This window comes from Oculina patagonica, chromosome 6 (genome assembly GCF_052425735.1).
Source record: "Oculina patagonica isolate OP01 chromosome 6, crgOcupat, whole genome shotgun sequence".
In the NCBI taxonomy this organism is placed as follows: Eukaryota; Metazoa; Cnidaria; class Anthozoa; order Scleractinia; family Oculinidae; genus Oculina; species Oculina patagonica.
In genome coordinates this window covers 2,295,988-2,310,773 of record NC_135763.1, presented here as the reverse complement: position 1 = coordinate 2,310,773, position 14,786 = coordinate 2,295,988, and the positions used below count along the sequence as shown (strand labels likewise).

At 36.7% G+C, this 14,786-nt stretch overlaps 2 protein-coding genes across 2 annotated transcripts in view; one reads left to right on the top strand and one right to left on the bottom strand.

Moving 5' to 3' along the window:
* Nucleotides 1-2: 2 nt before the first annotated feature.
* LOC144657217 (splicing factor 3A subunit 3-like) lies at nt 3-13,652 on the top strand. Its single transcript, XM_078517523.1, has 20 exons — nt 3-325; nt 1,149-1,196; nt 1,586-1,638; nt 2,436-2,541; nt 3,184-3,256; nt 3,837-3,928; nt 4,452-4,534; nt 7,052-7,124; nt 7,980-8,045; nt 8,227-8,295; nt 8,476-8,543; nt 9,526-9,566; nt 10,197-10,330; nt 10,840-10,905; nt 11,048-11,146; nt 11,554-11,633; nt 11,763-11,793; nt 12,318-12,408; nt 13,033-13,088; nt 13,449-13,652. Exons 1-20 carry the CDS (start codon nt 230-232, stop codon nt 13,524-13,526), a joined length of 1,503 nt encoding a protein of 500 aa, XP_078373649.1. The 5' UTR covers nt 3-229; the 3' UTR covers nt 13,527-13,652.
* LOC144657218 (uncharacterized) overlaps nt 13,625-14,786 on the bottom strand; it is a 22,857-nt gene continuing 21,695 nt past the window's right edge. Inside the window, exon 12 of the mRNA XM_078517524.1 lies at nt 13,625-13,914. Within this exon, the coding sequence (XP_078373650.1) occupies nt 13,831-13,914 (84 nt within the window). The 3' untranslated portion in view covers nt 13,625-13,830. The remainder of the gene's footprint in view (nt 13,915-14,786) is intronic.

Here is a 14,786-nt window from a genome sequence, read left to right as displayed (position 1 = left end):
GAGTTTTTCCCTTCCATGTTTTTTACGTAATTTTTTAGACCTCGTTGCCCACGAGCCAATCACAGCAAACAATTTCAGACATGTGATGAATTATTTTACCGCTGAAGAGACATTGTGCTGGCTCGTGATCATCGCCGCCATTTTGTTCAACAACTTTCACGTGTGGAACGTTTCTTCAACGAATCGAATCTAATGAGGGTTTGCTTTTAGCGGAGATTAGACAGAAATTATGGAGACCTTGTTAGAGCAACAAAGGAGAATTCACGAGGAAAGGGAGAGGCTGGAGAATGCAATGGCAGATGAAATATTACACAAAAAACAGTCGGTAAGTTTGTAAGAATATAAAGCTAAACAGACTTTATAACAAGCTTAAAACTTAAGCTTATATAAAGGTTCTGAAGCTAGCTAGCTTCAGTCGCTTATTGCTTACGATGGTTACTCTAACGATCGATTATAGTTTATGTTGGAGATAGGCTTGCAGTGTAAAAGTTTCAGTAATTTTTTTTCTCAAGTACAAAATAATATTTTCATTTTTTCAGATTTATATGTATAGTGTAGATGTAAGCTTATTGATCATGATTTGATATATAAGCTTAGTTTTAATTGTTTTATCTTGTAAAAACTAAGATTATCAATAGTCCAGTAGGATTTGCTTTATTTCTGCTGTACATGTATGACAGGCATGACATGTACAGTTGATTTCCTGATGCAACTGTAATCAAGATTCAACTGTACTCATTTAGTTCTCTTGTTATTCAGTGATGAGACTTGAAGATTAAGCAATTAATGTCATATTCTTGTGATATGGATGGACTGCAAAATACCTGCATTACACTGTAGTTCTTAACTCCTGAGCCAACTAGGAGTAATGCTACTGCCCTTTAAACTGTAATCAAGTGCTTGTCCATTGCATGTTATCCTTCAACAATTTGCCACATTGTTCTAACAATTTGCTGGTATCCATCTAAAATTAACCATTAAAACCCTATAAGCTGTAACTAAAAGCCAACTATGATCTTCAGTCTGCAGCTTGCAGCCAAAAGCCACTGTCCTTGGTTTGTTGGGTTTTCATAAACAATATATATAGAATCTTAAATTTTTTTGTAAGCCACTTAATTTTAGTACCATGTGTAATTTGACCTTTGCAGGGTCGAGAGCAGATTAATGCTGATCATCAAGTAAAGATTTTATTGGAGGTAATGAATCCAATGCAGTGGACAGGTTTAAATGTAACTATATAGGTCATACATGTTCATGGGAGATAAACTGGAATTCTTATTTCTCCAACCAATTATTGCTACCCATGGAGGTTCAAAAATGCACAATTCCACTTTATGTCTAAATCATAATCTGTGAAATCCTGTCTATAAGCCCAGCAAGTTCAAAGTTTTGGCTTGTTTCTCTCAAGACTTGTTACTCATGAACAAAGGGAACCCAATATAATAATACACATGTATGACCGCCATAGGCTTGAAGTTACAGTAACCTTGCCTAAATTTCATTAAGCCACATTCAAATGGCTACAAAAATAAATTTACACTGTTGTTTCTGTACATTGTGTAATTTATTTATTTCATGTATACAGCGATCAGCCATATCTGCAGAAACCTTGTCAAGCCTTTATGAAGATAACGATGGGTAAGTAGTTTATCCCTCACTTGTCATATATATATACCTGTAGAAGGTGTAGTGGCCTAATGGTTAGTGTGCTGAACTCTGGATCCAGCTTTTGAGATTTAAGCCCTGTCCAGGTTTGCTGTGTTGTGTTCTTGAGCAAGACTCTTTACTCTCACAGAGCCTCTCTTCACCCAGGGCCCGGTTGTTCAAAGCACGATTAAGCTAATCCAGGATTAGCATGAAATTTGATTTCAATTTTATATAATTTCGTTGAGGTTTTCTGTTAATATTTTCTGTCCCACAGTTTTGACATGGACCAATCTCAAACTTAATAAAATATTAGCTTTGGGAAACCCTTTAAAACAAGAGAAATTAAAATCTTGATCATCTTTTAATCCTGGGTTAGCGTTAATCGTCTTTCGAACAACCCGGCCCAGGAGTATAAGTGGGTACCCTCCAATCAGACCTTCCAATAAGCATTGGTGGTTGACAAAAAGCAAAAAAAAACTTTTTCCTCTCAATTGAAGTGATTGAAGAAAAATTCTTTTAAACAGTCAGTAGTGTAGAGGCCCTGCCAGGGGGGATCTCGTGTTGCTTGTCTAAATTTAAAAATGTCCCGTGTCGCTGTTTTATCGCACTTCACGTCGCTGTTGGTAGTTGAATTCTGTTTTCTTTGACCAAGATGGTTTCATAGTAGGACATATGTCTTTTTAAGTGAAAAAAATTATTTGCAGCCCTGAACTAGTGTATCTTATTATATTTATATCTGCACCATTGTTGTAAAAAGTAGTCAGCAATTTCATTGTTTTTGTTTCTAGTTTACGTAAAGAAGAAGTGGCAGCTCTTTCTGGGCCAAATGAGTTTGCTGAATTTTATAGCCGTCTCAGAACTCTGAAAGATTATCACAGAAAATTCCCCAATGAGGTATACATGTAGTTTACATGTGATATAATAATTCTGTACCAACTTCATTCATTGCCTTTCAATTGCCTCATTCAATTTTAAATTAATTGCATACTGCTTCATTTTTTTCTTTGATCTATTGGCATTAATCCTTAATTGTTTAAAGAAGTGATTATGATCTTACAGTGTAAATAACTAACAAGAAAATGATATTTTGTAGTTTATGGTTAAGTTTTTTGGTAGGAATAAGGCCTGCAGTTTTTCAAGTGTATGTAAACCCGGCGTATCACACCGAACGAAATTGAACAAATTTTTCATCGAACTCAATCGAACGAAATTGAATCTAATCGAACGATTAAATTCGATTTTGTTCGGTCATCAACCAAAATCAGACAACAATTAATTAATTAATTTATTTTTTGTGAGTTCGATTTCGTTCAATGACCGAACAAAATCAAATTTAAACGTTCGATTAAGTTCGATTGAGTTCGAAAACCGAACGTTCGATGTGATACGCCGGGATGTAAAAGATTTAATAATTTGTGTGACAATGGTTCTGTGGAATCTTCTGTTTATTAGTACTTGTAATCATGTTTTTGAGTAAGATGGGTGAAGGTACATGTAATTTTACATGGCATGGCTCTATTGATGTTTCTTTTCCAGGTTGCTGAACCAATGCAAATGGAATTCATGCAGTTGAAGGAGGCCCGTGAAAATCCGTCAGATGAAATGCAGAGTAAGATTCAATCAGTCTAAAAACTGTTTAATTACATGTATAAAGAGTTTATGTATTGGTTTGTTCAACAGCTGTTCTGTGGCTACAATAACAAAACTAATGGTGAGAAAAAAGTATAACTAGCATTTTTTTATGCATCTGAAAAGCTGCATGTATAATAGTGGTACTAGAGGTTTTCTCTTTTCTTTCCTGTACTGAAGTGAAAACAGCAGGGTGAACAAGAGAAAGTTTTCTTGCTCATTTTTTTGATAGAAAGATTATATGAGCTTTAAAGATTACAGCTATAAAGCTGAATTGGATAAAACTTTACAAATGTGCAACACTAAAAGCTAAAGAGTTATCTACAGTTCAGTATATACAAAAAAAAACAAGTAAAATGGACATTGCTATATACAATAATATTACTATAAAAAAGCTGGTTTTCAATCTGTTCGTTTTACACACAGGCATATGGAATCTTTTGCTATTTCTAAGATAAAAACTATGATTTTTAGGCTCAGGCAAAAAAACAACATATATATAGTAACTTGTGATCAAAGTTATTGATGATGTCCTGATACATTTTGACATTTTCATCTAGATTTAGTAGAGTTTACAGACGAAGAAGGATATGGAAAATACTTGGATCTGCATGAAGTTTATGACAAATTTCTAAACTTACGAGGAGTAGAGGTGAGATTGTGGGTGTGACGACAAGTACAACATGATTTATGACACTGATAGCGACATGTTAGATCTACAATGTAGATGTTGAAAATCAGTCAGAAATAGTTCCTGTTGCTTTTATTTGGATATTAAGTCCAGGCTTAGTTTTGTTCAAAGGCTGCTTTCATTGGTAGTCTTGATTTGGAGGGGCTATTTTTAGGAAAATTGTTGACTTTCTCTTTTAATATCTCTATATATCTCGGTTGAGTTTTTAGACATTTTCACATACATGTTTGTGTTCTACAGGTATTTAGCTTTCAGAAAATGTAAATGTTAATGGGGTTTTCTCAAAAAGCAAGCTTGTAGAAGCACGACTTCCAGACATGGTCAATCTACACTAAATTATATCTTAATGTACATACTGTAAAGTTCTGGCTATAGTGACTTTGACTGGGAAAATTTTATTGGAGTATTTTTGGAAAAGTGGTTGCTGAATTCAGGAAGTTACATTTCTCTAATTAACAAAATTATTTTCTTTACATTGACATAGCGGATTGACTACCTTACTTACCTGGAAACATTTGACAGGCTGTTTGACATTGCAAAAGAAAAGAAAAATCCTGAGTACAGAAGGTTGGTGCATGTAAATATTTTTTTAAATAGTTTATACAGTACCGCTCAAATGTAAGTTGACAGTCCCTCGAGCCTCGATCCTCGAGACTCGAGACTCGATCCTCGAAACTCGAAAATTTCGAGTTTCGAGGCTCGAGGATCGAGTCTCGAGTCTCAAGGATCGAGTCTCGAGTCGAGAAAAATAATGAGCTTGTCGCTTGAATGATTCCTCGAGAATAAAATTGCTCAAGCGGGCCGCACTCTCGAAAGTTGTACTATGGAAGCCAGCGTGCCGGCTACTCATCTCTGCTGTAGCAACGCGCGCTTGGTCGTTTAATATTTCGAACCGTCCCAAAAAGTTCGAAATAGGAGCTCGAAACCGTCGATAGTGAATGAATTGAGGGAAAATCGAACCAGAAGTAACCGAGTTGGAGTTAGCGCGGTCCCGTCGAATCAACATGGACAAATACAACCTGCGTTCAGGCGATCCTAGGACAAACATGAAGCACGTGTGCAATGTCACGCATACGATTGTTTGTGTTATGATTTAGGATACAAATATTAAACCTTAAAGTTCACTCAGTCATTTAGTTTTCTTTTGAAAAACGCAGTTACGTGTGTATGAAAGAATCTAAATCGGATACTTGCGTGCGGGGTTGTGTTAAATTTATTTGCGCTGGAGTTTATTCGAAAGGTTTCAAATTACTTTTGACATATGCAAATTTTGCCAACTTTTATAACTGTGCCGCTTTAAAAAAGAAAAATTTGTATAACTTCTCTAAAGCTGTAATAATGATTAACGCCGATATCTGTGTTATAAATGAAGACAAGTTTCATTCAAGAAGAATTTAGGTTTTAAGAATTTTATGCCAAATTCACAAAAAATAAAACACGCTCATTTCAAGCTAGACGCGATGGCGCGACATAAGTCTGTCTTGCCATTTATTTTCGGAAGGCTTCACGGCTTCGATGTTTTTCACGTGAAATGTTTCGTTTGCCGTCTACAGAATTTTTACAACTCAAATTTAAGAACCGGTTTTATTTACGGAAACTTTTGTCTGAATTTCAGTAGCGACCAGAAAGAGACGTCTGAAATTCAGGCTTCTGAAACTTGCTTGCGCGATTTTGTCGGTTCTAATTTCTACGGCTCAGCTTACAAGATTCGTGGCATTTACATCGTTTCGCATCGAATGCTTCAGATGCTGAATTACAGAACATTTTGTGAAAGAAAATAAATTTGTAGTTTTATTTGCGAAAACTCAGGATGAACTTGTAAACCAATAACTGAAATATCTTCGTGATTGAAAACATGCACTTACGGCGGGTTGAAACATTGACAAGGGAGAGCACAAGTTTGAACTACAGATTCTTTTCACGTCCTTTTCTAAATTTAATTCGGCGATCACGGCTTTCAAGGACGAGTTTGTTTCAATACTTTTAGGTAAGTAGACGGAATTACGATCGGCGCGAATATATCGTACTGTCGAATGTTACATGTCGGGAAAGGTTTATATTTCATGCGCCGAAGGTGGACGCGAAACACTTGTACATGAGGTGCGAGCGGCTTTTATTCTTTCCTCGAGAAATAAATCGTTTCCTCGAAAGCCTTTCGAGTTATGAATATTCGAGACCGCCTTGTTTCTCGATCCTCGAGACTCGAAACTCGAGACTCGAGACTCGATCCTCGAGACTCGAAACTCGAACATTTCGAGTTTCGAGTCTCGAGGATCGAGTCTCGAGTCTCGAGGATCGAGTTTCGAGGATCGAGTCGAGACTGTCAACTTACATTTGAGCGGTACTGTAAATCCCTAACCACATGGACATCACCCTTGTGCCTTCTCACCTTCTTGAATGATTTATTATAAACCATTAATTTTATTAACTTTTCTTCACTGGCAGTTTAAATGGCTTGGTACCTGAATACCTATCGTCTAAATTTCTAAAACGTAACAGAATGTACTATTCTCTAAGGGATTCCGAAAACAAACTGGTTGTACCTCATCCACGAACTAACTATATGAAAAATAGCTTTAGTTACAGTGGTGCAACTCTCTGGAACAGCCTACCCTGTAATTTCAGGATGATAAAATCCTTTTATCAATTTAAAAGTAAAGTTAGACACGGCATTCATGGAAAACAGGATTAGTTTAATGGATTTACGTCTTCAATTTTTATTAATTAGTATCCATTAATAGTATATTTGTATTAATTTTTATTACTGTAATTTAGTAGTATCTTCCTGATGTTTTTAACCGTGTATAAAGAAATGTAATAAATAAATAAATAAATAAATAAATAAATAAGTTACAATGTACTTCTGAGAGAAACCCTGTGATGGACTAGCATCCCATCCAGCGTTTTTAGAAATACTCTTAGTTGCTTCTTGCTATGGAAACCGGGATAAGCTCTGGCCTAATGAGCCACTAGGCTCAAACGCAGACTTATTTATCATTCCAAGAAGTTCTTTACATTGTTACGAGTAGACTGTAATAGGTAACTGGTTGGCGGTAACTGGATATTTTTGTCTGTCTTTATTAGATACATTGAAGCTCTCCTAGACTATCTGTATGATTATACACAAAGGGTTTTACCACTTTATGACCTGGAAGGGGTAAGTTTTTTGTGTGTGTTTAAGTCTGTGTGTATACCAGGCTTTTAGCCAGGTGGGAGTCCAGGAGTCCTATGGACTGCCACTTTTCAGAGAAAATTAATATTGAATACCGGTAACTGTATGCAGAGCTTTTTTTAGCAAATTTGGAAATCTTAAGATACAATGTACCTTTGCACTCATAACTGCAGAAAAACAACTTGCATGTTCCTCAGGCCTTCTGTGGGGACAAAGTCAGGCCTTATAAAAATTTTGGACTCCCACTTTTTAAATCCTGCCTAAAAGCCTGTTAAAAATGAATGTCAGGTCAAAATGATTTCAAACTACTTTTGTTTACTAATAAAAGTATATTTTGCTTTGTTCCAGATAATTTTAAAATAAGAATACTTACAAATCAAATCGATCTAGTTTAAAAATCATGTTTACCTGAAATTAATTTTTAACAACAAAATTGTACATGTTTAATACTAATTACTGACAGTGTGCAGTTGTAATAATAACGAACACAAGGAACAAATTACCAGAATTTCTGTTTCTGAAACTGATATTTTACACAAATCATTTTATTTGAATGTTTTTTACTGACTACTGGTATTTACATGTTTAAAGAAACTAACTTTTGATTATCAATCCAGTGTTTCAGTTTCTTTAAGTTTTGTTCAGTGTTAGTTATATTTTGCAGGGCTGTCATTAAGTTTTTAAGCAGCCATTACATTGCAGTTATCCCCCGTAGCATTTCACTCTGTATGAAAGTGTAACATACACTAATTCACATTTTCACCCATAACATTGAGTGAACACAGCCGTACCAGGTGTTAGGGTTACAGGCCTTCTGAACATGTTTTGAACCTTCACCAGGAACTTCAAAAAGTCATTACAGAGTTTGAGGAACAATGGACGAAAGGAACATTTCCTGGATGGATGGTGAGTTAACAAAATAAAATATTTCAATTTATTTCATTTACAGTTCTTTTTTGTAACATAATAAGCTAATGATAAGCCACCTTGGCCTTTAGCCTTAACAAACAGGAAAACCACACCCTTGATAATTCTCGTGGTTTTATGAAAAATGTAAATCAGAAATTTTTTATTGGGTCATTTACAGAAAGATGCCAGCAGTGCTTTAGCGCATTCTGGAGCTCATCTAGACTTGTCTGCATTTTCGTCTCCTGAGGTAGGAAATAAGCGTTTATTTAGTGGGTTTACAATTATAGGGAATTATCACACAAAACTGTGCTTGAGCAATTGCCTATTTTTTTTCTCTTTGTACATATAGCTGGACGAAGTGTTTGTTTTTCTTCACTAGTAATTGCCTTGTGTTTACAGACTGTATGTTCTTTTTTGTCTCTAAAAGGAGCTGGCTTCCTTGGGACTGGATCGACTTAAACAAGCCCTTCAAGCTCTAGGGTTGAAATGTGGAGGGTGAGTGGTGACATTTTCTATCCTCCAGTTTTGACATTGACTAATGTCAAACTCCACAAAATATAAGAATGAAAACACTTTAAGGTGATTCCACTGAAATAGAAGGAGTATTAAAAATTTTCTGAGACTTGGTCCAGGTTACAATTATGTTATGATCATTAAAAAAATGAAATAAAAAATGGGGGTCACCGCGCTAGTTTTTGTGTAAAATGGATGGACATTATAGCAAATATACAACCCGCGAGATATATATTAGAAACCCTAGTAATCCAAATGGGGATCGCTATTATTTCCAGAAAAAAAACATTTTGCATTAAAGAATTAGTCTAGTTCAACAAAATAGACTTTGATCTTATATTAAAAACTATTCTTATTGTACAGAAATTAAGATAAGGAAAGAAATTTAAGATTTTGCTTCGTGCGCATGTTAACGGCACTACCTAAAAACGTGTTTTTTACGGCATTAAAATTAAAATATCTCATTGTAGAATTTTAAACTTTTTTTAAAATCACGATATTTTGTAGACAACCGTATGACATTTAAATTAATGCATTAAAAAATGGGGGTCACCGTGCTCGTTTAAGAGAAAATGACCATTTATTTCCTTACCGAGCTTAGCCTGAAGGGAATCTAATAGTGTTCTGTGTGCGCGTGCGCTCGTGTGCGTGGTAAATGACGCGAAAACTTATGCGCAGAAAAGATGCGCAATGCAATACCGTGGAATCACCTTAATACAAAAAAATTGAACCAATCAACTTTTAATCCTGGATTAGTGTTGATCAGCTTTCGAACAACCCCGCTGAGAAGCAATGAAAAAATACATTTTTGTGGATAACTCTCGTGCATTTCAATTTTTTCTTCTGGAAATTACAGATAAACTACGTGTAGTAAACATTGATTTGGCTTGAATTTTTTTTGAGAAAAGTCACCCTTTGGAGGTGTACGGTAACCTTAAATGACTGAAGTTTCATTTTATTTCAGAACACTTGAGGATAGGGCACAAAGACTGTTCAGTACAAAAGGTAGGACTTTATGTAAAAACTCATCTTTAACAAGAATCTCTCAGAGATTAGAACTGGGCCTGGAAGCTTGACAGCTAAGTATAACTGGTTTTTGCATGAAAGGCATGGTGCTGCACAGTAAAACCTTCGCTGGTTGCGAGTCACGCCAGTCACAGGTTTGCCAAGTCCAAGGTTTGCATGTGCAAAGTATGCCAGACTTTCCCCAATGACATCATTTGTTAATTTCACAATATTCACACTCCATGCCCTGATGGATTCTGTGTAAACTGCATGTCGGCAAATTCATCTTTGCCGGAAGATTTCAGTCTGATTTTGGTTATGACTTTATTGTGTATTTTACCCTGAAAATTGTAATAGTTTTGGGGAAAATTACAACTACAGAAACTCAACTCCGAGCTCTCTGATTTTTAACCTGATAATTTTCTTGAAAACATGGAAGTTATGAAAAATCTGAGTGTTTGGCCATAGGCGGTACAGCACTAGTTGACGACACAACCAGAAATCTATATTTAACCATTTATAAAAAAACGGGCTTGCCCCAGTCCCAGTGAATAAAACAAAATAATGACCAAATTAGGTTTAAAATTTTGTGTTACATCAAACAAAAATTTGTGTAAATTCTTTTTTCAGGTGTACCATTAGACCAGTTGGAGCCCTCTGTTTTTGCTAAAGCCAAAGCAGGCAAGGGTCGGGACAATGCTCAAAAACAAAAAGACATTGCTGCCCTTGAGGCTCAGATTTACCATCTAACAGAAATTCTTGGAGTAAGTGAGAATTGTTTGCAGAATTTTATGTGTTTTTTTTCAGACTAGGTCAAGTCCACTAAACGCTGTCAGTCATAAGCCATAGCAAGTTATCATTTTAGGTTTCTTTCTCAATTGAAGATAATTTTGTTATCATAAGTCTTCAAAAGCTGATTCAACATGTAGTTCTCCGCATAATATTCCATTTCATTGTTATCATCATCATCATTGTCATCAGGTTCATCTATAGATACAGCTCGAATAAATGTAGAAATAATGACTGCTGAAGAAAAACTGCATGTAACTACAGTGTAGTTTGCTTTATTCAAAAATAATGATCCCAATAATAACTTTCAAGAAATGTATTGAGAGACCCCATGACAGAAAATTTGTAGTGTTCACAAGGGCTGTCTTAAAGTTTCTTATTGCCATGGTTTGTGTCCCATGTATCTCTGGATTTATTGAGAAAAACTAAAGAACAAATAGCAGTTAAACCCTCTGAGAAATGATTGTAACCATTTTTCCTTTAGGAACAAAGACAAGCCACAAGAGAAAATGTCGAGCGTAAGCAAGCACGCACATCAGATGAGTTAGAGGTATCACCATAGTTTTTATTCATAATAACTATTTTACTAATGAAAAGGATCTGAATTCTAGTCTAGTTCTAATTTAACCTATGAAGATGGTATAATGACTGTATTTAACATTAATTTTTTGAATGTGATTTTTATCTTGTAGGAAGAAGAGGAACACGAGGAAGGTCACGAATCGGATTCTGATGATGAAGAAACTGTTCTTTACAATCCTAAGAACTTACCCCTGGGATGGGATGGAAAGGTACTGTCATCAACAATGTCTTTTTTATGATGCTAGATTCGACTAAGAGAGGCGCAGTGGCCTAATGGTTACCGGTAGCGTGCTGGACTCGGGATCGAGCGGTGCAGGTTCGAGCCTGGCCGAGGTCATTGTGTTGTGTTCTTGGGCAAGACACTTTACTCTCATAGTGCCTCTCTCTACCCAGGTGTACAAATGGGTACTGGCAAAGTAATGCTGGGGGTAACCCTGTGATGGACTAGCATCCCATCCAGGGGGGAGTAGAAATACTCCTGGTTGCTTCATGCTACAGAACCTGGGATAAGACAGTTCCGGCCTGTATGGGCCACTAGGCTCGAAGTAGACTTTTAGTTTTGACTAAACTGTGGAATTACTAACAGTACTGTATATGTATTTTTTGCTGTAAATAGCCTATCCCTTACTGGCTGTACAAATTGCACGGACTAAACATTAGCTACAGTTGTGAAATCTGCGGAAACTTCACATACAGGTATGAACCAAGCTCTGAATCTTGACTGAAACAACTCATTCTCTTGGCATGTACAAAAGTTTCACTTCTCTCTATCTTGTTGAGTTGATACTATGAAATTTATGTGATGTCTGTTTTTCTTTCTTACAGGGGTCCAAAAGCTTTCCAGAGGCACTTCGCAGTATGTATCATCAATATATGATGTTTATCTATCTCTATCTAGATCTATCTATAAAGTAGGACGGTTCTATCACAAAAAGCAAATTTCTTGTTTGTACTTGTGCCGCACTAGACATGGACATGGACATAGCCAAAACTCTATTTAACACGATTTAAAAAAACATCAGTATAAAGAGATAAAAAATCTAAAATGTTGTTTTTACATGTTTGCCGTGTGGGTGCCCGTTGAGTAATAAAAGTCATTGGTTCCCTTTCTAAACCTTGCAAGGGTTAATGGCTTACGTAATTTAGGTGCAGTCCATTCCAAAGAACAGCCTCGGAATAATTAGTCCTTGGTTTGGTTACTTGCAAGATGTACGGATACTGTAAGAAAATTCACGAGCAGAGAACAGATCTTGCACTGTTAGCTACACTGTACTATTCTACAGTTATTATTAAGTAAAAGAACAATACAGTTTGTACTAAAACAAAACCTGATAAAATAAAATGCCTACATTAACTCAAGCTAATCTTCATTTTTCACAGGAATGGCGTCACGCTCATGGAATGAGATGTCTTGGAATTCCAAACACAGCACATTTTGCCAACGTTACCCTGATAGAAGATGCTGTAGCATGTACTATTGAGTTGCATTACTATAATATTAAAATAATATAATGCAATTATAATGCTTGTTTTGATCGGTCAATCACTGCATAAATCATTAAAGCTATGTAAACACTGATTTTACTTCAATTTCTTGCTTCTATCTTGTAAAGAAAGTGGAAGCTATGGCGGAAATTGGCGCCTTTTGTTTACGTTGTTATTAGCTTTTTAGCTAAGCGTACCGACCAAGTTAAAGGTTGATTGATTGACTGATAAGATTCGAAAACTCGAGTGAGTCTCTCAGACAATTGTCGAGTTGTTCCAAACCCATCCGAGAAAGTAAAAAAAAAAAAAAACATTTTAACTTGTCTGTTTCTGGGAACAACACAGTTCATGCCTGCTTTCAGATGTTCGACATCTGACACATCAACTTCTTATGATTTTGGCCAAAAACATTCAACTTGAATAAAATTTGATCTTGTTGTCGCCACAAACTACGCTTCCTTGTGTCAATCGGGTCAATTTCCTATATTCAGGAGTCTCGCTATTCGTTAATTTCAAATACTTTAATTAACACTAGCGTTAACTTTATAATAAGGTAATTCAGATTTGAATGACGCGTTGTTTGTTTTTTGTTTGTTTGCCTTGTTTTTAGTGTGGCACAAGTTGAAGGCAGTCAAGGCGAAAGAACGTTGGCTCCCTGATCAAGAGGTAAGCCAATACTGCCTTGCTTTTTGAACAATCCGCACAATGTAAATGATGATGTCAGCAAGGATTTCTCCACAGCTAACTTTGTACGGTGGAACCCTCTGTCAGGGGACACCCTTAGTTAGTTCTCTTCGCGCCATGAGGCGCATAAGGCTGTAACTGGCTCTCGCCAACTAGCCCTGACTTGCGCTGCGCCCCTGACTTCCGACCAGCTGGACCACCCCTTTTGTCTGCAGGGGACACCCTTATCACTTATTAAAGAACGACATATACTGTATCTATCCTACAATAGACTGTTGTATGAATCTGAGTAATAATCAACCAGTGGCTAAATGTTTTATCACTGCCACATTCTGTTTGCAGGAAGAGTACGAAGATTCTCTTGGAAATGTTGTAAACAAACGAACCTTTGAGGATCTCAGTCGTCAAGGGTTGCTGTAAGGATGCCGTCACGTTCTCCTGATACATTCTTCTCGCCGTCATCGAAACCACAATTTTGTAATGTAACAAAGCAGTCTGAATCTTTTAGTTGTAAAGTATGCTTTAATAAAAACCTCTTTTATTTCATGTGTAGTTGTAATGAAGCTCGCAGCATGCAACAAACTATTAAAGAATAGAGGACTAAATTTTGGGTTCTCTTATGAAACCCCCTTCGCTCTGAAAGTCTCATCTTGTCCTGTTTCTGTTGAGTTACAAAAACCTAGTTCCCTAGTTGGAAACTGCCAGTTGGATGTCTTTGCTTTCCCTAAGAATCTGATTGCTGTCTGGATTCAGTCTTGATAATTACATAGTCTTGATGAAAATAACCCCGCACACCATCACATGTCCCCTGCAAAAAGAGATGGATTTTTTAAGTGACGTACAGTGGAACCCCGTTAATACGGCCACCAACGGGCCATGGAAATTTGGCCGTATTAACGGGTTGGCCGTATTAACGGGGTAGGGTCAAATTTCATGACTGGTCTACTCCTGGGGTCTACTCCAATTGCACTTCTAAACAACTGTTCTATAATAAACATTCCGACTGCAGATGTACAGTTATTAAAAAGCTCAGTATTGAAGATTCAATCAGCACATATACAATATGATGGAAAAATGAACATAACTGGATCGAAAAATGGGTATTTGATTCGAGTGGCCGTACTAACGGGGTAAAATTATGAAGGATTATACAGGTTGGGATTTCAGAATGTGGCCGTTGGCCGTATTAACGGGGTGGCCGCATTAAAGGGGTGTTATTATAAGAAAATGTATGAGCGTTTAGCCGGGACAAAATAAAGTGACCGTAATAACGGGGTGGCCGTATTAACGAGGTGACCGTAAGGCGGGGTTCCACTGTATTGATATGGCGGGAGGCCTTAGATACGTTAATTGCCAGGATTTTTTTCTAGATGCCCTTTTCCATTTCACGTGCATTCTGCCTTAGTTTTCGTAGCTTTCACTGTGGATAATTCTTTTAGGACAATAAAAGTCTTCGTGATTTCTGTCAATGAGAACTTTCAAATTCTTACTCAGAAGGTGTAAATTGACTTGAAGGTGAATTGTTTAATCTATAGTTTGCATTGCTACCTGCCTACCAGGCGAGATGTTTCGCACTGGGCCCTTTAGTTTTGGCGGGCGGGCTGCGAGCGCGTTGCAAAGACACACATGAGAGTTACCGGTTGTGGCACAACTTGCAAAAAAACCGCTCGGGCTCGCCTG

Coding starts and splice junctions, on each gene's coding strand:
- LOC144657217 (XM_078517523.1), top strand. CDS start 230: ATGGAGACCTTGTTAGAGCAACAAAGGAGAATTCACGAGGAAAGGGAG. Junction 11,634..11,762: donor TGCGGAAACTTCACATACAG/GTATGAACCAAG, acceptor TCTTTCTTACAG/GGGTCCAAAAGCTTTCCAGA. Junction 12,409..13,032: donor GATAGAAGATGCTGTAGCAT/GTACTATTGAGT, acceptor CCTTGTTTTTAG/TGTGGCACAAGTTGAAGGCA.